The sequence below is a fragment of the Mandrillus leucophaeus genome, unplaced genomic scaffold, assembly GCF_000951045.1.
Source record: "Mandrillus leucophaeus isolate KB7577 unplaced genomic scaffold, Mleu.le_1.0 Scaffold724, whole genome shotgun sequence".
Lineage (NCBI taxonomy): Eukaryota > Metazoa > Chordata > Mammalia > Primates > Cercopithecidae > Mandrillus > Mandrillus leucophaeus.
The window spans coordinates 319,459-343,611 of NW_012107853.1; the positions used below are offsets into that span (position 1 = coordinate 319,459).

General features: G+C 37.1%; 1 protein-coding gene across 1 annotated transcript in view; it reads left to right on the plus strand.

Moving 5' to 3' along the window:
- The window catches only part of ARHGAP32 (Rho GTPase activating protein 32), a 222,842-nt gene that overhangs the window by 171,543 nt on the left and 27,146 nt on the right, over positions 1-24,153 (plus strand). The window contains exon 11 of the mRNA XM_011965417.1: positions 17,115-17,264. Coding sequence (XP_011820807.1) covers positions 17,115-17,264 — 150 coding nt within the window. The remainder of the gene's footprint in view (positions 1-17,114; positions 17,265-24,153) is intronic.

The following is a 24,153-nucleotide window of genomic DNA, read 5'->3' on the forward strand; positions in this document are numbered from 1 at the left end:
TATGGATGAAGCTGGAAACCATCATTCTCAGCAAACTATCACAAGAACAGAAAACCAAACACCGCATGTTCTCACTCATAGGTGGGAATTGAAAAATGAGATCACTTGAACACAGGAAGGAGCACATCACACACCGGGACCTGTCGTGGGGTGGGGACTGGGGGAGGGATAGCATTAGGAGATATACCTAATGTAAATCACGAGTTAATGGTGCAACACACCAACATGGCACATGTATACATATGTAACAAACCTGCACGTTGTGCACATGTACCCTGGAACTTAAAGTGTAATAAAACAAAAATAAGAAAACAAAATGAAGAAAACTAATTTAAGAGATTTATATATGGAAGTGTTATTAGATCCTCAAATTTGAGTATAATTAAATTGAATATTTTTATTTATATCTCCAAGGCAGTGAAATTAATCTATCTTGATAAATAATTGATTATTTAATTACGTATGCCAGAACTTCTCACTGTCTGCCACAGTGAGGAGGAGTCTAGTTAAAATAACATCACCAGCAATGCTGAAACTATGCAGAACGCAGTTTAATCTTCCTTTGAAGGCTTTTGGAATCACTTAAGACTTTATGTCTAGTCACCATTATGAATATCCATTATTTCAATGTCTCAGATTGGGATATACATTGGCAAGAAGAGACCATATCCACCCCTCCCACTCACACACCCAGTTTAGATGTTTTGTGGAAAGGTAACAATGCAAAGGGGCCATTCAGAGTAAAAGCCAGAGCTGCATGTATATCAGCACAGTTTCCCAGAGCCCTGGAGTGCCAAATGGGGGCACAAAGTTGCCAGTGACACCCTCCATTATCTTAATTTTATGCCCTAGTGCAACTCTTACTTAATTAGGCCTTGTGTCACTATTTAGGAAAAATAAACATGAACACTCTTTACCCTAACAGGAAAAGATAGCCATGTTTCCTTGTTCTTGATCTGAACTTGCCAAACCAAGAAGCAGAGTCAGTTACCTGATGTCCTTGGAAGTCAAGTTGTACACAGGCTGCTTTTGACTAATGAGGTGTTATTGTGTGGGAGAGTTTGATTGGAGGATCATAACTATAGATATGTTCCCATTGACTTACCACTGAATTGTGAAGATGTATGTTTATTGGTCAGTATATAATTCCAGTTATAAAATTGCTAATCGATGCAAAAGAAACAAATGTGTTCTTTACTGATGAGAAGCCTAGTTCAATATGGCACACTACTGCTGCAGTTTAAAAACTCTTCTCCCTCCATTTGTGTTGAAAATGGTCACTTGTTCCTTTCTTTCTTTTGGATACCGTTACTACTGACTCAGGATTTTTATTTATTTGATCTTTTATGATCAGTTATAACCATTCTTTATGATGCGTGGATCATCCCAGATCTGCCCACAAGAGTCTGACTCAGCCCTTGTCAGGGATCCCTCAGCTGTGGGCATCCCCTTGCTTTCTGTTACAAGCTTTCCATTCTCATCTTGTGCTTTGCCTGCTTCTGACTTGCATTCGGGGTTTGTTTTGATAAGGAATTTTATTTAGCCACTAAGATCTGAGACCAGAGGTCTTCATTGCAACCGATATATCATTATTTCTAAGCCTTTTAAAGTGGATAGAGCTTCAGGAAAGTGTGTGAGTGTTTTAGTCATGAGTTCATGTTGATGTTTCCAAGTCAAAGTTAACATGACAGGTTTTTCTTCCTAACCTTTAGATCTTATAATTGTATCTCATCTTCTCTCACATGGAAAATCTTTGTTTTGTCCCACAATATGTATAAAGTTGTTTCCAAATTACATTACCGATATTATTGCCAACAGTAAAGGAGGTGGATGGAGTTACATATGACTTTGCAGGGGTTTTTATTTTGTTTTTTTGGTTTTTTTTGTTTGTTTGTTTTATCCTTAGAATATATCCCACTAAGCATGTGGTCCTTTTTTGTTTGTTTGTTTTTGTTTTTGTTTTTGCGTTTTTTATTTCCATAGGTTTTGGGGGAACAGGTGTATTTGGTTACATGTGTAAGTTCTTTAGTTGTGATTTGTGAGATTTTGGTGCGCCCAACACCTGAGCAGTATACGTTGAACCCAATTTGCAGTCTTTTATCCCTCACCCCCTTCCCACCCTTTCCTCTCGATTCCCCAAAGTCCACTGTGTCATTCTTACGCCTTTGCATCCTCACAGCTTATCTCTCACTTATGAATGAGAACATACGATGTTTGGATTGCCATTTCTGAGTTACTTCACTTAGAATAATAGTCTCCAATTCCACCCAGGTTGCTGCAAAAGCTGTTAATTCATTCCTTTTTATGACTGAGTAGTATCCATTGTGTGTGTGTGTGTGTGTGTGTGTGTGTGTGTGTGTGTGTGTATCACAGTTTATCCACTTGTTGATTGATGGGCATTTGGCATTTGGGTTGGTTCCACATTTTTGCAATTGCGAATTGTGCTGCCATAAACATGACTGTGTAAGTATCTTTTTCATATAATGAATTCTTTCCCTCTGGGTAGATACCCAGTAGTGAGATTGTTGGATCAAATGATAGTTCTACTTTTGGTCCTTGAAGGAATCTCTATACTGTTTTCCATAGTGGTTTTACTAGTCTGCATACCTACCAGCAGTGTAGAAGTATTCTCTCTTCGCTGCATTCAGGCCAACATCTTTTTTTTTTTTTTTTTTTTAAACAAAATGGGAGATATTACAACTGACACCACAGAAATACAAAAGATCATTCAAGGCTACTATGAACACTTTTATGCACATATACTAGAAAGCCTAGAGATGATGGATAAATTCCTGGAAAGATAAAATCCTCCTAGCTTAAATCAGGAAGAATTAGATACCCTGAACAGACCAAAAATAACAAGCAGTGAGACTGAAATAGTAATTTTAAAAAATTACCAACAAAGAAAGTCCAGGATCAGACAGATTCACAGCTGAATTCTACCAGACATTCAAACAAGTATTGGTACCAATTGTATCGACACTATTCCACAAGATAGAGAAAGAGGGAATCCTCCCTAAATCATTCTATGAAACCAGTATCACTCTAATACCAAAACCAGGAAAGGACATAACTGAAAAATAAAACTATGGACCAATATCCTTGATGAAAACACATTAAAAATTTTTTAACAAAATTCTATCTAACCAAAACCAGCAACCTATCAAAAAGATAATCCACCATGATCAAGTGTGTTTCATACTAGGAATACAGGAATGGTTTTACTTATGCAAGTCAATAGATGTGATACACCACAAACAAAATTAAAAAAAAAAAAAATCACATGATCATCTCAATAGATGCAGGAAAAGCATTGGACAAAATTCAGCATCCCTTTATGATTAAAACCCTCAGCAGCAAAACTTGCATGCAAGGGACATACCTCAACGTAATAAAAGCCATCTATCACAAACCCACGGCCAACATAATGCTGAATGGGGAAAAGTTGAAAGCATTCCCTCTGAGAAGTGGTCCTTTTTTAAAATATTTTAAATTTAGTTTTGAATGTGTAGAAAGAACATTAACGTGATTCAGAAGTCAGGCTATATTAAAAAGGTATACTCAGAGACGTCTCACATCTTATTCTTACCCTTTTCCCTTTTCCCACCTGTTGTTTTTAACCCATTTTTATTAGTTTCTAGTTTATCTTTCTAGTGTTTCTTTTTGCAAAAATAAGCTCACGTGTACATGCATATTTGTGTGGGTGAATTTGTGTGTGATGTGTATATTCCTCATCCTTTCTTATTGTAAATACGCTGTTCTCTGCTTTGCTTTTTTCACTTAATGTATCCTGAAGAGTACTCCCTATCAGTAGGTAGAGATCCTCCTTAAAAATAAAAAAAAGCAAAAGTTAACCAATAATACTTTGTGCGGATGTATCGTAATTTATTCAACCAATTCCCTATTAATGCTCTTTTGTGTTTCTAATAAACATATTTGGTTATTTTTAAAGTAACCCAGTGTTTTAAAATATTTTGAAATGTTTAACTGTTTATTTGTAAACTCTGTATTCCGGCCTATGATCCCAGCCTTTGCATACCCCTTAAGCCTCATTTCATACCACTGTCCCCTGGCTCCCTACCCCTCTCATGGCTTCCAGCTCAGATATGACTTCCTCAGAGAAACTGTTCCTTACCTCTCTGTTTAATGCAGTTTCTTTCAAGTCACTAATACGTCAGCCTGTTTATTTTTTTATTAGCCACTATAAATAATCTGATATTACTTTGTTGCCTTCATTTAGGCAGTATCATTTAGTGGATAAGAGTTTGGGCTGTATGCTAAATGCCCTGATTTGGAATCCCGGTTATGTGACAGTGGGCACATTAACCTAGCATTCTCTGCCTCAGTTTCTTCATCTAAAAATGGGTATAGTATTAATATTTTCCTAATAGTGGGCTGTGAGAAATGAATGATTAATAAATATAAATACTTAGGTAGTTATTTGTACATACTAAGTGTAAAATAAATGCTGGCTATATCCATAGTACTATTTAATCATTCATTGTCTGCCATCAGTAAGCTTTGTGACAGCAAGGACCTTGTCTCTCCTGTTCCCCATCATAATCTCATGACTTAGAGCAGTTCCTAAGTTATGGTAGGCACTTACATATTTGTTGCTAAATGATTAATAGTTAATATTCACTTTCCATTCCTTTGAAACATTCTTAGAAATATGTTACTTAAAGAATGCTTTCTTCTATACATCATATGCAGTTACCAAATTTGACAGTTATTTTCATCAAAGTCAGCATCAAAATATAAATGCCTACTGTTAACATGTATTTTGGAAGTTCTGGACAAAATCTGAAACACAATCAGAAGCTTTTACTATCAGACAAAAGCTAGAATGGCCATATTTACTTTGACACAGTTACATATCCATGAAATTCAAAAGAATCAACTAATATCCTTCTAAAATTATTGAGAGTTTAGTAAATGATCAGATGTGAGCTATACATTAAGAAATTGTTTTCTGAGAATAGAGAACTCAGAAATAAGATTGCACGCCTACAACCATCTGATCTTCAACAAACCTGACAAAAACAAGTAACAGGGAAAGTATACCCTATTTAATAAATGGTGCTGGGAGAACTGGCTAACCATATACGGAAAATTGAAACTGGACCCCTTCCTTACACCTTATACAAAAATCAATTCAAGATGGATTAAAGACTTAAATGTAAAACCCAAAACTATAAAAACCCTAGAAGAAAATCTGGGCAATACCATTCAGGACATAGGTATGGGCAAAGATTTCATGACGAAAATATCAAAAGCAATTGCAACAAAAGCAAAAATTGACAAATGGGATCTAATTAAGCTAAAGAGATTCAGTACAGCAAAAGAAACTATCATCAGAGTGAACAGACAGCCTACATAATGGAAGAAAATGTTTGCAATCTATCCATATGACAAAGGTCTAATATCCAGAGTCGACAGGGAACTTACGTTTACAAGAAGAAAAAAAGCCCCATTAAAAAGTGGGCAAAGGACATGAACAGACACTTCTCAAAAGAAGACATTGATCCCGCCAACAAACATCACTGATCATTAGAGAAATAGAAATCAAAACCACAATGAGATACCATCTCACGCCAGTCAAAATGGAGATTATTAAAAAGTCAAGAAACAACAGATGCTGGCGAGGTTGCAGAGAAAAGCGAACACTTTTACACTGTTGGTGGGAATGTAAATTAGTTCAACCATTGCGGAAGACAGTGTAGCAGTTCCTCAGAGATCTGGAAGCAGAAATACCATTTGACCCAGCAATCCCATTACTGGGTGTATACCCAAACACATGTAAATCTTTCTGTTTTACAGATACGTGCACCCATATGTTCATTGCAGCACTGTTCACAATAGCAAAGACATGGAATCAACTCAAACACTCATCAATGATAGACTAGATTTAAAGAAAAGGGGTACATATACATCATTTTATGCAGCTATAAAAGGAACAAGATTATGTCCTTTGCAAGGACATGTTTGGGGGTAGAAGTCATTATCCTCGGCAAACAAAGGCAGGAACAGAAAACCAAACACTGCATGTTCTCACTTATAAGTGGGAGATGAACAATGAGAACACATAGATGCATGGGGGGAACAACACACAGTAGGGCTTGTGGAGATAGTTAGGGGGAGGGAGAGCATCAGGAAGAATAGTTAACGGATGCTGGGCTTAATACTTAGGTGATTGGATGATCTGTGCAGCAAACCATCATGGCACATGTTTACCTATGTAACAAACTTGCACATCCTGCACATATACTCCAGAACATAAAATAAAAGTTGAAGAAAAAAATTGTTTTCCAGCATACTAGTAATTACCAGTTAAGGGCATAATTGAAGCAAGGTATTATTCTACTAAAGCAGAAAAAAAACTAAGTTACGTAGCAATACTCCTAATAAGAAATATGTGGAATGAGTCCTTTATGAGGAAAATTAGAAAATTATTTTGAGAGATAATAACAGATTTAGAAAAATTATGACATACGCTTTCCATGTAGAAATATTGAATATTACAGAAATTAAAATTCTTCCAAATTATTATATAATGTTAAATTCTTGCAAACCAAACTTACTAGTTTTCTGGGGATCTTGTCAAAATTATTTTAAAGTTGGTATGGAAGATGTTTAGAAATGAACATGGCTGGGCGCTGTGGCTCAAGCCTGTAATCCCAGCACTTTGGGAGGCCGAGATGGGCGGATCACGAGGTCAGGAGATCAAGACCATCCTACTAAAAAATACAAAAAACTAGCCGGGCGAGGTGGCGGGCGCCTGTAGTCCCAGCTACTCGGGAGGCTGAAGCAGGAGAATGGTGTAAACCCAGGAGGCAGAGCTTGCAGTGAGCTGAGATCTGGCCACTGCCCTCCATCCAGCCTGGGCAACAGAGCGAGACTCTGTCTCAAAAAAAAAAAAAAAAAAAAAGAACATAAATGGTTTGATGACCGCTCTGTAACAAAGATTCATTACACACAATCTGCTAGCAACTAGAGGAGAATAATTACACCAGCCTGTAACTTTTAATATAGTAATATTATATGTGACAAACTTCTGAAGTTAACCTCTATACTATAAATGCCTCATTAGTAAAAAGTGAGCATGTAATTTAATTTTACTGTGAGGAATCTCAGATACAGCAGAGGTTATAATTTACCCAGAGTTTCAGAGCATGCGTGTCAGAGATAGCATCAACATTATATTGAGATTGCAAGTAAGTTTTAACAGGTGGTATAGAAAAGAATAAATGTTTTGCATTTAATCTGTGTTATGGTCTAGGATGACTGCTTTGTTGTACTTTGTCCAAGACTTTTACTGGTTTTAGCCTGGAAAGTTCCATGTCTCAGGAAACTTGTCAGTCATGGACTAACCAGGATGGTTAGTCACCTTGTGTAGTCTATAAAAAAGACACGAATGTCTGTAAATAATGTTTTCCATAGAATGAAAAGAAATGGATGGCAGATGTCTAATCTTGTGTAGAATAGCCCATCTAGTGTTCCATCTAGGCCGTAAGTTACTCTAGGCACACAAGATTCCCTCAGGAATCTTCATCCGTTCAGGAATGTTAAGGTTTGGATTCATTCACAACTGTATAGTAGGGGAGGGGCAAAGCAGGACGGCCAAATAAAAGGCTTCACTGATTGTTTCCCCTTCAGGAGTACCAAATTTCACAACTCTGCACACATGAAAAAACACCCCCATAGGAACCAAAAATCAGGTGAGCACTCATAGTACCTGATTTTACCTTCCTATTGCTGAAAGAAGCACTAGAGAGGGTAGGAAAAACCAGTCTTAAATCACCTTTGCCACCCCTTGCCCTGTCCCCCGGTAGTGGCCCTGTGGCACAGAGAGAGAATCTGTGCTCTCTCTTAAGGGAGAACTTAGGGATTTTGAGACTTTATCGTGAACTCACTGCTGCCTTGTCACAGTGGAAAGCAAAACCAGGTTGAACTTAGATGATGCCCATCCGTGGAGGGAGCATTTAGACAGCCTTAGACAGAGGGGAAATCTCCTATCCCAGCGGTCAGAACTCAGCTGCAGCTAGCCTCACCACTGCAAGCTAAAGTGCTCTGGGGCCTTGAGTAAATTTGAAAAGCAGTCTAGGCTGCAAGGACTGCAACTCCTAGGCAAGTCTTAATGCTGAACTGGGCCCAGAGCCAATGGACTTGAGAGGCCAATGACCTACTGAGACACCAACCAGCGTGGCTAAGGGAGTGCTTGTGCCACTTCTCCCCTTACCCTAGACAGGACACTTTGTGACTCCAAAACAGATCCCTTCTTTCTGCTTGGGAAGAGTAGAAGGAAGATTAAAGAGGACTTTGTCTTGCATGTTGGATACCAGCTCAGCCGTGGTAGGAAAGGGCACTGATGAGAGTTGTGAGGCCCCCATTCCAGGCCCTAGCTCCTGGACCACATTTCTAGATACACCTGGGGCCAGAAGGGAACCCACTGCCTTCAAGGGAAGGACTGTCTTAGCAGGCCCCATCACCTGCAGACTAAAAAGCCCTCGGACCCTGAATAACCAGCAGTGATACCTGGGTAGTATGCCATGGGCCAAGGGTGAGACTCTGAGGTCAGCTGGCTTCAAGTGAAACCCAGCTCACTCCTAGCGGTGGTGGCCGTGGTGAAAGACTCCTTCTGCTTGGGAAAAGTAAAGGGGACTTTGTCTTGCACCTTAGGTACCAGCTTGGCCACAGTGGGATGGAGCACCATGCAGACTCTTGGGGACTCTGATTCTAGGCCTTGGCGCTTGGTCAGCATTTCTGGACCTGCCCTGGGCCAGAGGGGAGCCCACTGCCGTGAAGGATGAGTTCCAGGCCTGGCAGCGTTAGCCACAAGCTGACAAGAGCCTTTGGGCCTTGAGTAAACATCAGTGGTAATCTGGCAGTACTCCCTGTGGGCTTGTGGTGGTGGCCATGGGGTGGCTCCTCTGCCTGTGGAAAGGGGAGGGAAGAGTAGGAAGGACTGCGTCTCATGGTTTCAGTGCCAGCTCAGCTGCAATGTAGTAGAACAACAGGTAGATTTCTGAAGTTTTTGATGGCAGTTGCTGGCTCCTGGACAGCATCTCTGGACCCGCCTAGGGCCTGGGGGAACTCACCGCCTTGAAAGGAATGACACAGCTTGGCTGGCTTTACCACCTGCTGATTATACAGTCCTTGGTCCTTGAACAAACACAGGCAGTAGCCAGGTACCAGTTACAGTGGGCTTTGGGCAAGACCCAGTGCTATGCTGGCTTTGGTTTGGCCCAGTGCAGTCCCAGTGGTGGTGGCCACGGGTGCTTGTTTCACCCCAGCTCCAGGTAGCTTATCACAGAGACAGAGAGAGACTTTATTTGGGAGAAAGTAAGAGAAGAAAACAAAAGTCTCTGCCTGGTAATCCAGAGAATGCTTCTGGATCTTACCGAAGACCACCAAGGCAATACCTGTACAAATTTGCAAAAACTACAGCATTATTGAATTGGGGTGTCCACTAATTCAGATACAGCTTGTATTGTGATGCAGATCACAACACCCAACTTCTTTTGAATACCTGGAAAGCTTTCCTAAGAAGGACAGGTACAAACAAGCCCAGACTGTGAAGAGTACAATAAATACCTGACTCTTCAATGCTCAGACACTGACAAACATCCATAAGCATCAAGACCATCCAGGAAAACATGATCTCACCAAATGAAGTAAATAAGGTACCAGGCACCAATCCTAGAGGTGTGTGACCTTTCAGACAGAGAATTTGAAATAGTCATTTTGAGGAAACTCAAAGAAATTCAAGATAACACAGAGAAGGAAGTCAGAATTCTATCCTGTAAGTTTAAGAGGTTGAAATAATTAAGAAGAATCTAGCAAAAGTTCTGGAGTTCAAAAATGCAGTTGAAATACTGAAGAATATATCAGAATCTGTTAATAGCAGAATTGATCAAGCGGAAGATTAGTGAGCTTGAAGACAGACTGAAAATACACAAAGGAGACAAAAGAAAAAAGAATGAAGCATGCCTATAAGATCTAGAAAATAGTCTTAATTGGGCATATCTAAGTTACTGGCCTTAAAGAGGAGGTAGAGAAAGAGATAGGGGTGGAAAGTTTATTATTCAAAGAGATAGTAACAGAGAATTCCCAAAATGAAAGATACCGCTATCCAAACACAAGAAGTTTACAAAACACTAAACAGACTTAACCCAGAAAAGACTACCTCAAGACATTTTAATAATCAAACTCCCAAAGGTCAAGAATAAAGAAAGGATACTAATAGCAGGAAGAAAAAAGAACATATAGTGGAGTTCTAGTATATCTGGCAGCACACTTTTCAGTGGAAACTTTAAGAGAGAATGAGTGGCATGACATATTTACAGTGCTAAAGGAAAAAAACTTTACCCTAGAGTACTATATCTGGTGAAAATATCCTTCAAACATGAAGGAGAAGTAAACACTTTCCCAGACAAATAAAAGCTGAAGAATTTCATCAACACCAGACCTGTCCTACAAGAAATGCTAAAGGGAATACTTCAGTCGGAAAGAAAACGACATTAATGAACAGTAAGAAATTATATGAAGATACAAAACTTACTGGTAATAGTAAGTACACAGACATGGAATATTATAACACTAACTTTGGTGTGTAAACTACTCTTAAGTAGAAGACTAAATGATGAACCAATAAAAAATAATAGCTAGAACAACCTTTCAAGATGTAGATAGTATAATAAGATATAAATAGAAAAAACAAAAAGTTAAAAAGCAAAGGATGAAGTTAAAGCATACAGTCTGTTAGTTTTCTTTTTGCTTGTTTGTCTATGCAGTGTTAACAGCTTAAAAATGGGCCATAAGATAGTATTCACAAGCCTCATTATAACCTCAAATCCGAAAGCATACAATGCATACACTAAAAGTAGAAAGCTAGAAATTATATCATATCACCAGAGAAAATCACCTTTACTAAAAGGAAGACAGGAAGGAAGGAAAGAAGGAAAAGAAGACCACAAAACTACCAGGAAGCAAATAACAAAATGGTTGGAGGAAGTCTGAACTTATCAATAATAACATTGAAAGTAAATGGCCTAAACTCTTCAATAAAAGACATAGAGTGGCTGGATGGATGAAAAAACAAGACCCAATGGCCTGTTGCCTATAGGAAACACACTTCATCTATAAAGATATACAGAGACTGAAAAGAAAGGGATGGAAAAAGAAATTCCATGTCAATGGAAACCAAAAAAGAGCGGGAGTAGCTATACTTACATGAGACAAAATAGATTTCAAGACAAAAACTATAAGAAGAGACAAAGAACGTCACTATATGATAATAAAGGGGTCAGTTTAGCCAAAAGCTATAACAACTGTAAATATATATGCACCCAACACTAGAGCACCCAGAAATATCAAGCAAATATTGTTAGAGCTAAAGAGAGAGAGATCCCAATACGATAATAGCTGGAGACTTCAGCATCCCACTTTCAGCATTGTACAGATCTTATAGACAGAAAATCAACATAGGACCTAATCTGTACTATAGACTAAATAGACCTAATAAATATTTACAGGACATGTCATCCAACAGCAACAGCTACAGGATACATATTCTTCTCCTCAGCATGTGGATGATTCTCAAGGATAGACCATATGTTAGGTCACACAAATCTAAAAGTATTCAAAAAAAAAAAGAAAGAAAACATTGAAATGATATCAAGCATCTCTGGCCACAACAGACTAAAATTAGAAATCAGTAACAAGGAATTTTGGAAACTGTACAAACACATGGAAATTAAACAGTATACTCCTGAAAGACAGTGAGTCAATGAAGAGATTAAGAAGGAAATTGAAAAAATTTCTTGAAACAAATGATTATAGAAACAATGTATCAAAACCTACGTGATACAACAAAAGCTGTACTAAAAGGGAAATTTATAGCTATAGGTACCTACATGAGAAACAAGAAAAACACCCTAGCAATGTATTTTAAAGAACTAGAAAAAGCAAGAATAAACCAAACCCAAATTAGTAGAAGTAAAAGCAATAATAAAAGATCAGAGCAGATACAAGTGAAATTGAAAAGAAAACACCAAAGATCAACAAAAGAAAAAGTTGGTTTTTTGAAAAGTTAAACGAAATTGACAAAACTTTAGCTAGACTAAGGAAAAACAAAAAGAAGACCCAAATAAAATCAGATGTGAAATAGGAAACATTGCAGCTGACACTGCAGAAATTCAAGGGATCATTAGGGGCTATTATGAGCAACTATATGCCAGTAAATTGGAAAATCTAGAATAAGTGGATAAACTCCTAAACACGTTCAGCCTACCAAGATCAAACCATGAAGAAATCCAAAACCTGAACAGACCAATAACAAATAATGAGATAAAAATTATAATAAAAATTCTCCCAGCAAAGAAAAGCCCAGGACTCAATGGCTTAACTGCTGAATTTTACCAAACATTTAATCAAAGAACAACAACTACCAATTCTACTGTATTCAGAAAATAGAAGAGAGAATACTTCCAAACTGATTCTACAGAGCCAGTATTACACTGATACAAAACCAATGACACATCAAAAAAAGAAAACTACAGGCCAGTATCACTGATGAATATTGATGCAAAAAAAATCTCAAAATACTAGCAAACCAAATTCACCAACACATTAGCAAGGTCATTCATCGTGGCCAAGTGGGATTTATCCCAGGGATGCAAGGATAGTTCAACATACACAAATCAATACATGCGATACATCATATCAACAGAGTGAAGCACAATACCATGTGAACATTTCAATTAATGCTGAAAAAGCATTTGATAAAAATTCAACATCCCTTCTTGATAAAACCCCTCAAAAAATAGGTATAGAAGGAACATGTTTCAGCATAATAAAAGCCATATACTACAGACCCATAGCCAGCATCCTACTGAATGAGGAAAAACTGAAAGTCTGTTAAGATCAGGAACGTGACAAGGATGCCCACTTTTACCACTCTTCTTTAACATAGTATTGGAAATTCTGGCTAGAGGAATCAGAAAAGAGAAAGAAATAAAGAGCACTCAAACTGAAGAAAAAGAAGAAACCAAATTATCCTTGTTTGCAGATGACATGATCTTATATTTGGAGATCCTAAATACTCCACCAAAAAACTATTTGAACTGATAAATTCAGTAAAGTGGCAGAATACAAAATTAACATGAAAAAATCAGTAGCATTTCTGTATCCCAACAGTGAACAATCTGAAAAAGAAATCAAGAAAGCAATCCCATTTATAATAGCTACAAATAAAATAAAATACCTAGGAATTAACCAAAGAAGTGTAAGATCTTTATGATGAAAACTGTAAAACACTGATGCAAGAAATGGAAGAGAACACAAATAAATGGAAAGGTATTCCACGTTCATGGATTGGGAGAGTCGATATTGTTAAAAATGTCCTTATTACCCAAACCAAACTACATTTAGTGCAATTCCTATCAAAATACCATGACATACTTCACAGGAATAGAAAAAAATATAGTGAAATTTATATAGAACTAAATAATAGCCATAGCAGTCCTAAGCTAAAAGAACAAAACTGGAGGGATCACATTACCTGACTTCAAATTATATTGCAGAGTTATAATAACCAAAACAGCACGACATAAAAACAGACACATGAACCAGTGGAACAAAATAGAGAACCTGGAAACAAACCCACACACCTACAGTGAACTCATTTTTATCAAAGGTGCCAAGAGCATACACTGGGGAAATAACAGTCTCTTCAATAAATGGTGCTGGGAAAACTGGATATCCATGTGCAGAAGAATGAAACTAGACCCCTCTTTCTCACCTTATACAAAAATTAAGTCCAAATGAATTGAAGACTTAAATCTAAGACCTCAAATTATAAAACTACTAAAAAAATTGGGAAAAATCTCCAGGAAAATTAGAGGAGAAAAGATTTCTTGAGTAATACCAGACAAGCATAGGCAACCAAGGCAAAAATGGACAATGGGATCACATCAAGTTTAAAAGTTTCTGCACAACAAAAGAAACAATCAGTAAAGTGAAAAGACAACCCACAGAATGGGAGAAAATATTAGCAAACTACCCATCTGACAAAGGATTAATAACTGCAATATATAAGGAGCTCAAACAACTCAAAGGAAAATAATAATTTGATTAACAAATGGGCAAAAGATCTGAATAGCCATTTCTTAAAAGAAGACATACAAATGGCGAGCAGATATATAAAAGATGCTGAACATCATTGATCATCAGAGAAATGCAAATTAAAACTACAATGAGATGTTATCTCACCCTAGTTAAAATGGTTTTTATCCAAAAGACAGGCAGTAACAAATGTGGAGAAAAGGGAACCCTTTTACGCTGTCGGTGGGAATGTAAATTAACACAACCACTATAGAGAACAGTTTGAGGGTCCTCAAAAACCTAAAAATAGAGCTATTATACAATACAGCAATCCTACTGCTGGGTATATACCCAAAAGAAAGGAAATTCGTATATAGAAGAGGTATCTGCACTGCCATGTTTGTTGTATCCCTGCTCACACTAGCCAAGATTTGTAAGCAGCCTAAGTGTTCATCAGCAGATGAATGGATAAAGAAAATGTGGTGCATATACACAATGGGGCAGTATTCAGCCATAAAAAAAAATGAGATTCAGTCATTTGCAACAACATGGATGTAACTGGACGTTATTATATTAAGTGAAATAAGCCAAGCCCAGAAAGATAAACTTTGCATTCTCACTTATTTGTGGGATCTGAAAATCCAAACAATTGAAATTATGGAGACAGAGAGTAGAAGAATGGTTACCAGAGGCCAGAAAGGGTAATAAGCCGACGTTGGGGGGGAAATAGGGATGGTTAACAGGGACAAAAAATAGAAAGAATGAGTAAGACCTAGCATTTGATAGCACAACAGGCTGACTACAGTCAAAAATAATTTAAATGTACATTAAAAAATAACTAAAATACTATAATTGGATTGTTTGCAACACAAAGGATAAATACTTGAGGGGATGGATACCCCATTTACCCTGGTGTGATTATTACACATTGCATGTTTGTATCAAAATATGTACCCATAAATATATATACCTACTGTGTACCCATGAAAATTTTAAAAATGTATAATAGGCCTCAGTAAGACTCTCAGTAATCATCTGCAAACTTAGTAGGTGGATTGAGGCCATCCAGCTTAGTCTTCTATTTAACAACTAATCTTTGAGTTCATGATATTGTTGTACGTTGACTTTTAGCATAATTATCCCTATAAGCTACTTCTCAGCAAAAGTCATTTTTAAGGGATTTGTTCACTTTCCGTTTTTTTCAGTTGTCTTTCTAATAGTCAGTGGAAATATTTTTTCAAATATTAATTTACTCACCTTTTTCCTTGATCTATAACGGATTTAAGATGATATACTTAGTATATTATAGATGAATGTTAATGGAAGATCTGATGCTTGTGTGGGTGTGTGTTTTGTATTTATATAGCCATTAGGTTGACAAGTGTGTTCTGTGTCATTATGGGATTGTCCTCTTTGCAAAATGAGAGTTTTCTTTTTTCAGTTATATTCAACAGATTACAAGTACTATGATAATTTCTAACCATCAAGTAAAATAATTTAAAAATTGACTAGAAATGCAAACCACTTTTACACCATTTTAAGTCTTACTTACTATAAAGATCTCCAAAGCAATACATTCAGTAAAACTCAGGTTCCTCTTGTAATCCTGTAACATCCTTAAGTATGCATTGGTAAGATGACTGGTTTACCAAGCTTGATTCAAACATCGTGGGTTACAACACTTAAATTTGCTTACAGTCTCATAAGGTAAGGTGGTGAGAAGATATCGGGGTAACCAGCCCCGAGTATTTTAATGTAGGTTCTTTTCTATTTTCCCTAAGTGCTGGCCAGTCTGAGAAACAAAGGGAAAGAGTACAAAAGAGAGAAATTTTAAAGCTGGGTGTCCGGGGGAGAAATCACTTGTCGGCAGGTTCCGTGATGCCCCCTGAGCCGCAAAACCAGCAGGTTTTTATTAGCAGTTTTCAAAGGGGAGGGAGTTTACGAATAGGGTGTGGGTCACAGAGATCACATGCTTCACAAGACAATAAAGTATCACAAGGCAAATGGGGGCGGAGCGAGATCAGAAGACCAAGGCGAAATTAGAATTGCTGATGAAGTTTCCTGTCCTGCTGTGCATGCATTGTCATTGATAAACATCTTAACAGGAAACAGGGTTCAAGAGCAGAGAACTGGTCTGACTAAAATTTGAAATTCCTGACTAGGCAGGAATTTCTTAATCCTAGTAAGCCTGGGGGTGCTGCAGGAGACCAGGGCATATTTCATCTCTTATCTACAACTGCGTAAGACAGACAGTCCCGGAGCAGCCATTTTAGAGACCTCCCGCTGGGACTGCATTCTCTTTCCCAGGGCTATTCCTTGCTGAGAAAAAGAATTCAGTGATACTTCTCCCATTTGCTTTTGCAAGAAGAGAAATATGTCTTTGTTCTGCCCAGCCCTGCAGGCGGTCAGGCCTTATGGTTATCTCCCTTGTTCCCTGAAAATCGCAGTTATCCTGTTCTTTTTGGATACTCAGATTTCATATTGTTCATACACACATGTTTTACAAACAATTTGTGCAGTTAACACAGTCATCACAGGGTCCTGAGGTGACATACATCCTCAGTTTATGAAGATAATGGGATTAAGAGATTAAAGACAGGCATAGGAAACCACAAGAGTAATGATTGAGGAAGTGATAAATGTCCATGAAATCTTCACAATTTATTTTCAGAGATTGCAGTAAAGACAGGCTTAAGAAATTATAAAAGTATTAATTTGGGGAACTAATAAATGTCCATGAAACCTTCAAAATTTATGTTCTTCTGCCATGGCTTCAGCCGGTCCCTCCGTTCAGGGTCCCTGACTTCCCGCAGCAAGAAGAAAGTACAAAATTATGATGTTATTTATAACACAACTCTTAGCTAAACTTCTGCTGAAATTTCCTAAAGATTATAAAGTATGTTTATAATAGATTATTTTGCTGTCAGCCTCTTGAGATATGCTTCTTTTTATGCTAAGTAAAATGTAACCTCTTGCCACAACTCAAATCTTTTCTCTTTATTGATTTCTAGTGTCTAAAAAGCACGGCAAGCTCATTACGTTCTTACGAACATTCATGAAGTCTCGTCCAACAAAACAGAAGCTGAAGCAGCGGGGAATCTTGAAAGAGAGGGTGTTTGGTTGTGACCTGGGGGAGCACCTTCTAAATTCTGGTTTTGAAGGTAAAAATAAAATGTGCAAGCTTATACTTTGAGTTTCTGACCTCTCCATATTGGTTCTCTATGACCAATTATGGAGTAGATTTAGGCAAATGATAACTGTTTCATTTCAGTTCAATGCATGTATTAAGCTTTCTCAGGTACTCAGTTCTGGGTGGAGCTGAGAATGAAAAGTCTATGAATGCACTTTGGCATCAGAGATGCTCATGTTCTGTTCCAGAAGAGTAGGACATTCACACGAAATATATTACAACCACCCTGTTATTTTGCCTTACTTTCTATTTCTCCCTAGATAGCTTCTTCAGCCAGTTTTGCCACCCACATTTTATCCTAAAATATTTATCTAATTATTCTTATGGAAAAAAAGCTGTCACAGTTTTGAGACGTAAAATGCCAAAATCAATCTTCCAATTTTTTTGTTTTTAAAGAGACAGGGCCTTGCTTTGTCGCCCAAGCTGGAGTGCAGTGGCGTGATCATAGCTGACTGCAGCCTTGAATTCCTGGGCTCAGGCAGTCCTCCCAGAGTAGCTGGGACTACAGGCATGTGCCACTACACCTGGCTCATTTTTATTTTTCATTTTATATTTTGTAGAGGATCTGTATTTTATTTTTTGTAGGAATCTGTATTCCTTTCTTTATAAATTAAATTATGAATCAAGAATTTAGTTGTTGGATGGTGGGATGGATAGGAGAGAAAGAAAAAAAGGAGTTTTCCTTTTATATTTTAAAATAGCACTTTCCTCCAGCATCTCCTTCAGAAATGCCAGAAGATGAAGGCAGGATCTACCTATGATGTTGTTAAACACCAGAAATAGGTGATTGTGAAATTCCAAATTAGTATGGGAAATACCCATTGTGCCTTTTGAGAAGACCATTAGTGAGAAACAATGGTAAAGTAATACTAATAATACTGAGTTGATAGTATCATGTTCAAATTAAGGTCTTACTCATTGTTAAAAGAATATCAATGGACTTAGGAATTTAATGCAAACTGTACCATGTTTCTTGAGCGAGTAGACAAAATGTTATTTCAAACAGATGTTATTCCCAAATTAATACCAACTTAGTGCAGATCCCTAAAAAACAAAAACAAAAGAAAAAACCCCTGAGGATTACTTTTGCAGCTAAATGCACATGGAAAACTCAACCAGTGACAATGTCAAAGAAAAAAATCAGTGATAGGATGGGAGTTTTACTATATATTAAAACAATACTCAAAACTAGAAAAGCAGAGTTTTCACTGTGTGCGGTAGCACATGCCTGCAATCCCAGCACTTTGGGAGTCTGAGGCAGGCAGATAGCTTGAGCCTAGGAGTTCAAGATCAGCCTACACAACATGGCAAGACCTGGTCTCTACCAGAAATACAAAAACTAGCCAGCGTAGTAGTATGCAGCTGTAATCCCAGTTACTTGAGAGGCTGAGATGGGAGAATCACCTGAGATTGGGAGGCAGGGGTTGCAGTAAGCTGATTTCACGCCACTCCACTCCAGAGCAAGACCTTGTCTCAAAAAAAAAAAAAACTTTTTTTAAAGGCAGAGTTTTGTGCAGAGAATGAAATGTGAGTGAAACAGCTTAGAGTGTTCAGAAATAGTTGTTACTATACATAAGAATCCATTGTGAAAAAAGTATGGTTTTAGAACCATGTCACATGGAAGAGCTATTTATAATACATATTGAAATAATTAAATAGCAGTTTTGAAAAAAATTCACACTTCATCATACTGAAAATAAACTTCAAATGTATAAGTTAACCATTTTAAACTTATAAAATTGCCAATGTGAACTGATTTTGTTTTGAGATAAAATAGCTTTCTCAAATTTAAACAAAAAACATAAAGAGATGCGCATATATATATGCATATATATATATATACACTTTTCATATAATGAAAAATAACAATATAGAGGAAGAGGTACCATAGACCAGGAAATATAATCATTTTTTTGGATATGATGAAATGCTGCTATTATAGTGTATGAGAATATCGTTTCAGATTTTTTAGAAAATTAAAGTTCCTGAGTAAAAGAATGGAGAAAAGATACAAACATTACACAGAAAAATGTTTATCGTTATTTGTAATCATGGAAATGTATCTTTAGGCAATTTTGAAATATCATTTTACTTTGGTAAATATTAAAATAACAAAGCTATTTTTCTAAATTATGATATCCAGTGCCATAAATATAGCAGTAATTTTTACCAGTAGGTTCAGAATCGTTGGTTTCAGGAAGTTCTGAGTTAGCACTACCTTTTTGGAAAACATTTGACATTTCATAGCAAGACACTTTATAGCGTTCCTTTCATCTAACGAATCCATCCTTAGGGACTTATCTTAATGTTATAATTAAATAGAAATAAAAGTGTTCATCATAGCATAATGTATGAGAACAAAGAAAATGAAATACCCAACTTTGGGAGAATGTTCTTTTTTGAAATGGGGTTTCACTCTGTCATCCAGACTGGAGTGCAGTGGCACAATCTCAGCTCACTGCAACTTCTGCCTCCTGGGCTCAAGCTGTCCTCCTGCCTCAGCTTCCTGAATAGCTGGGACTATAGGCATGCACCACCACACCCAGCTAATTTTTGTATTTTTTTTGTAGAGGTGGGATTTTGCCATGTTGGCCAGGCTGATCTCGAACTCCTGGACTCAAGCGATCCACCCACCTCGGCCTCCGAAAATGCTGGGATTACAGGCATGAGCCACAACACCCATACAGGGGAATGTTCTATAAATGCTGAAGCTATTAAAAATTTTAAGTTTGGGCTGGGTGAGATGGCTTATGCCTGTTATCCTAGTATTTTGGGAGGCCAAGTTAGGAGGATCGCTGGAGGCTGGGAGTTTACAACAGCCTGGGAAGCATCGCAAAACCCTATGTATACAGAAAAAAAAACCAAAACAAGCTGTGCATGGTGGCACACACCCATACTCTTAGCTAGTTCAGAGGCTGAGGTCAGGGGATTGCTGGGCCCCAGGAGTTGGAGACTACAGTGAGCTACCATCCTGCCACTGCACTCCAGCCTGGGCAACAGGGCAAAACCCTGTCTCTAAATAAATAAATCAAATAAGTTTGAATACAATGTAGGAACCTGAAAAATATTATCTATAAATAGTAGATACAACTTTTGAAAGTGTGGATACTTAGGTAATATGAAAAATGAATATAATTATAGTAAAGTATTAGAGAATATTGTTTAGATTTTTTTTTTAGTTGTCTTGCTTTTTCAATTAAAAAAATTAGAGGAATATTGGAAAATAATAATGCTGGAAGATTAATCCCTCTTTGCCAAGTTAAACTCAAATGACTAGAAAAAAAATTAAATTGTGACATTAAAGTGTAATTGAAATTCAGTAAACCTTAGGAGCCAGAAACCTCGAAGACTGAGGTCACCTGTATTATACTTGGCATATTAAAATAATTTCCTGTTTCATCAGGGTTGGTAATAAATGAATAAATATTCATAAGAAGGATATTCATTTGTGAATATTCAGATGAAGCCTAAATTAGCAGGAGAAGGGAAACCTTTGAAGTTTATTAACTAAAATTTTAATTAGGAAATAAAACTTTTTTAATAGCCAAGTGATTTAGTAGTTTGTCTTTGATTTAATGAATATGTGAGGAATTTCAGTTTTTTCGGATTTTAAGACTTCATAGGGAGCTGGGTGTGGTGACTCATGCCTGTAATCTTAGCTCTTTGGGAAGCCAAGATGGGAAGAGCACCTGAGCCTAGGAGTTTGAGACCAGCCTGGGAAACATGGCATGTTTAATGCCCTGTAACATGTTAAACCTTGCTTAGGTGTGATCATTAATATGAAAAAGAGGCCTGGCGTGGTGGCTTACTCCTGTAATCCCAGCACTTTGGGAGGCCGAGACAGGCAGATCACCTGAGATCAGGAGTTCAAGACCATCCTGACCAATATGGTGAAATCCTGTCTCTACTAAAAATACAAAAATTGGCCGGGCATGGTGGCATATGCCTGTAATCCTAGCTACTCAGGAGGCTGAGGCAGGAGAGATTGCTTGAACCTGGGAGGTAGAGGTTGCAGTGAGCCAAGATCTCACCATCACGTCTGGGTGACAAGAGCAAGACTCTATCTCAAAAAAAAAGAAAAAGAAATTGAAAGAGCGTTTTCCAGTTTGTCCTGCCATGCTCATTAGCTTTCAAATATCAATTCAATTTTAGTTGTACTTAGAAGTTTCAGTTACGTTTCCATTCTTCATAAGGTTGATAGGGGAGGACAGAGGCTATTATATCACTTCTTTCTGAAAAGTAGCAGGTTAAACTATAGTATTTATCTGTTGCCTAATTATGATAAAAGCTATTTGAGTGGAACAGTTTTTTGGTATCATTGATTTTTTTTTTTTGTAGAGACACTGTCTTTACAAAAAAATTTTTTAAATTAGCTGAGCATGGTGGCACGTGCCTGTGGTTCCAGCTACTTGAGAGGTTGAGGTGGGAGGATCTCGTGAGCCCAGGAGGTCCAGGATGCAGTGAGCCATGATCACACCATGGCACTCCAGCCTGGGCAACAGAATGAGACCCTATCTCAAAGGAAAAAAAAAAAAAAAAGACTTCATATGTATTGTCAAATGGCCTATAACCACAGTTATACCATATGTGTGTATATATTTACACATACATATATAGAGAGAAGGAGAGACCATTTTAAAGTCTAAAACAATTAGAATTGAATATGTATTTTAAACTCTAAAATAATTAGAAAAAATGAAGAAAAAATGATTATATACATAATTGTGAGGAGAGATGAGACACATACAGTGTATATAATATTGATATGTATCATATAATTGTCTTTCTCAAAGTTTAGACTTTAACATAGTGTCTTTACCCTAACAAAATTAACCTTGCAGTAGATTTTTCTGAGAAGGAAGCTCATATCAAAATTATATTTTATGTGCTTGCTTCGACAGCACATATACTAAAATTTGAACAATACAGAGATAAACGTGACCCCTGCACAAAAATGACACACAAGTTCGTGAAGCATTCCATATAAAATAAAAATTGTTTAAAAATTATGTTTTGGTAAGTGGTTAATTCTCTGAATATTTCCTAGTAAAAAATCAGCTTTATAGAGAAATTATCCTGTTATACTTTCTGAACTTCTGAGTACCTCTCTGTTGGAGCAAGTGACAAACTTGACCTGTGTCTTCTGTTCAAAATGTTGTAAGAAGTCACAAGGAACCTGACAAGGCCATTGTCTTTTTATTCTTTTATGTGGGGTCCCTGGTGCTCAATCAGGATTCAGGATGATCATACAGAGTTTTAGCTATCACAAACCAGTGTTTATAATTGAGTTTATTAAACATTATATCACAGTTATTTGTGGAACTGAGTGTTTAAAAATCTGCCCACAAAAAAAAAGAAATAAATAAAAATCTGCGTACATAGTACCTGTTTTGAGCATAGATTATACTAATATGTCATTTACTTTGGCATCTTTTTGTTTTGTTTTGTTATGGAGTTTTGCTCTTGTTGCCCAGGCTGGAGTGCAATGGCACAATCTCAGCTCACTGCAACCTCTGCCTCCCAGGTTCAAGCGATTCTCCTGCCTCAGCCTCCTTAGTAGCTGGGATTACAGGCACCCACCACCATGCCTGGCTAATTTTTTTTTTTCTGTATTTTTTGGTAGAGACAGGGTTTCACCATATTGGCCAGGCTGGTCTTGAACTCCTGACCTCAGGTGATCCACCTGTCTCAGCCCCCAAAGTGCTAGGATTGCAGACATGAGCCCCTGCCCCCAGCCTACTTTGGCATCCCTACCTGTAGCTTTAAAATGTTGTTGTTGTTGTTGTGACGTTAATGTCTTTTTCTGGTATCATTGATTTTTTTCATAAGACTTAGTATTTTTTTTTTTCTGTACATATTTAAAACTGAATTTCGTTAAAAATTTGAATTGAGATCACTAAAACAAAATAGTGAGAGGTTTATAGAAAACTAGGTCAAATTATGTTTGGTACAAAATATTACAAATATTTTGGAACCCTCGGAGAGGACTCTCTGTTGCCTGAACGTATTTCTGTGTTGTAGTATATGCACAAAATTTTAAATCAGAGAACAGTAGGAAAAGGCAAGGCCCAAATAACCCCAGAAATTAATCCTTTAGGTAGTCATATTAGGTAGAATCATGATGCACATTCTAATAAGTAACACTGTACTCGTGTCCCTTTAGCCTGGAAACCACTTCCCTGAAACTGAACTGAGCTTTTTCATCTGTATCTGTAATGCTTTCATGATGCCTGGAAAATGGAACAGACTTAATAAATACATGATTGATGAGTGAGTGAGCGAGTGAATGAATGAAGAGAAAAGAGCCGAAACGAAACCAAAACTGTCAAGAAAAAAAAATCAAAGATCAATTCTTGTCATACTTATTTCTTACTTCTTTTAGCTATATTCTAGTTTTAAGGATCATCGATTTTAATTTAAATATATACTTCTTATTCTGTTGTCATATGATGATATTTTTAAAACTAAGAATGTAAAATCAAAGTAAATCAGAAGTGTGTTATGTGGAGAATGTGGGAATGATTCTGAAAATCGTACCATCTTTTGGAGGAAGCATTTTGGAGGTTTCTGATGTTATATTTTGACTGGGTCATTATTTGGTGTGCATTTGGCTGGTTCGTTAGATGGTTTGGGGGTAGCTAGCAAAGTGCCTTTTTTTAAAACTAGGATTTTTTTTTACAAAACATCATATATTGGATTCCTATACTGCTTTCCTACTCTTTCATGCAAAAATAAAACAGATCTTTTCTCCTTTTTTCTTCAGACATTGTTTTTCAGTTTCTGCTCTCTTCAAGATTCAAGTTTATGCTTTTCTTTCATTTTGCCACCCATTTATATTAAATGACTCATTTGTCTCCCTT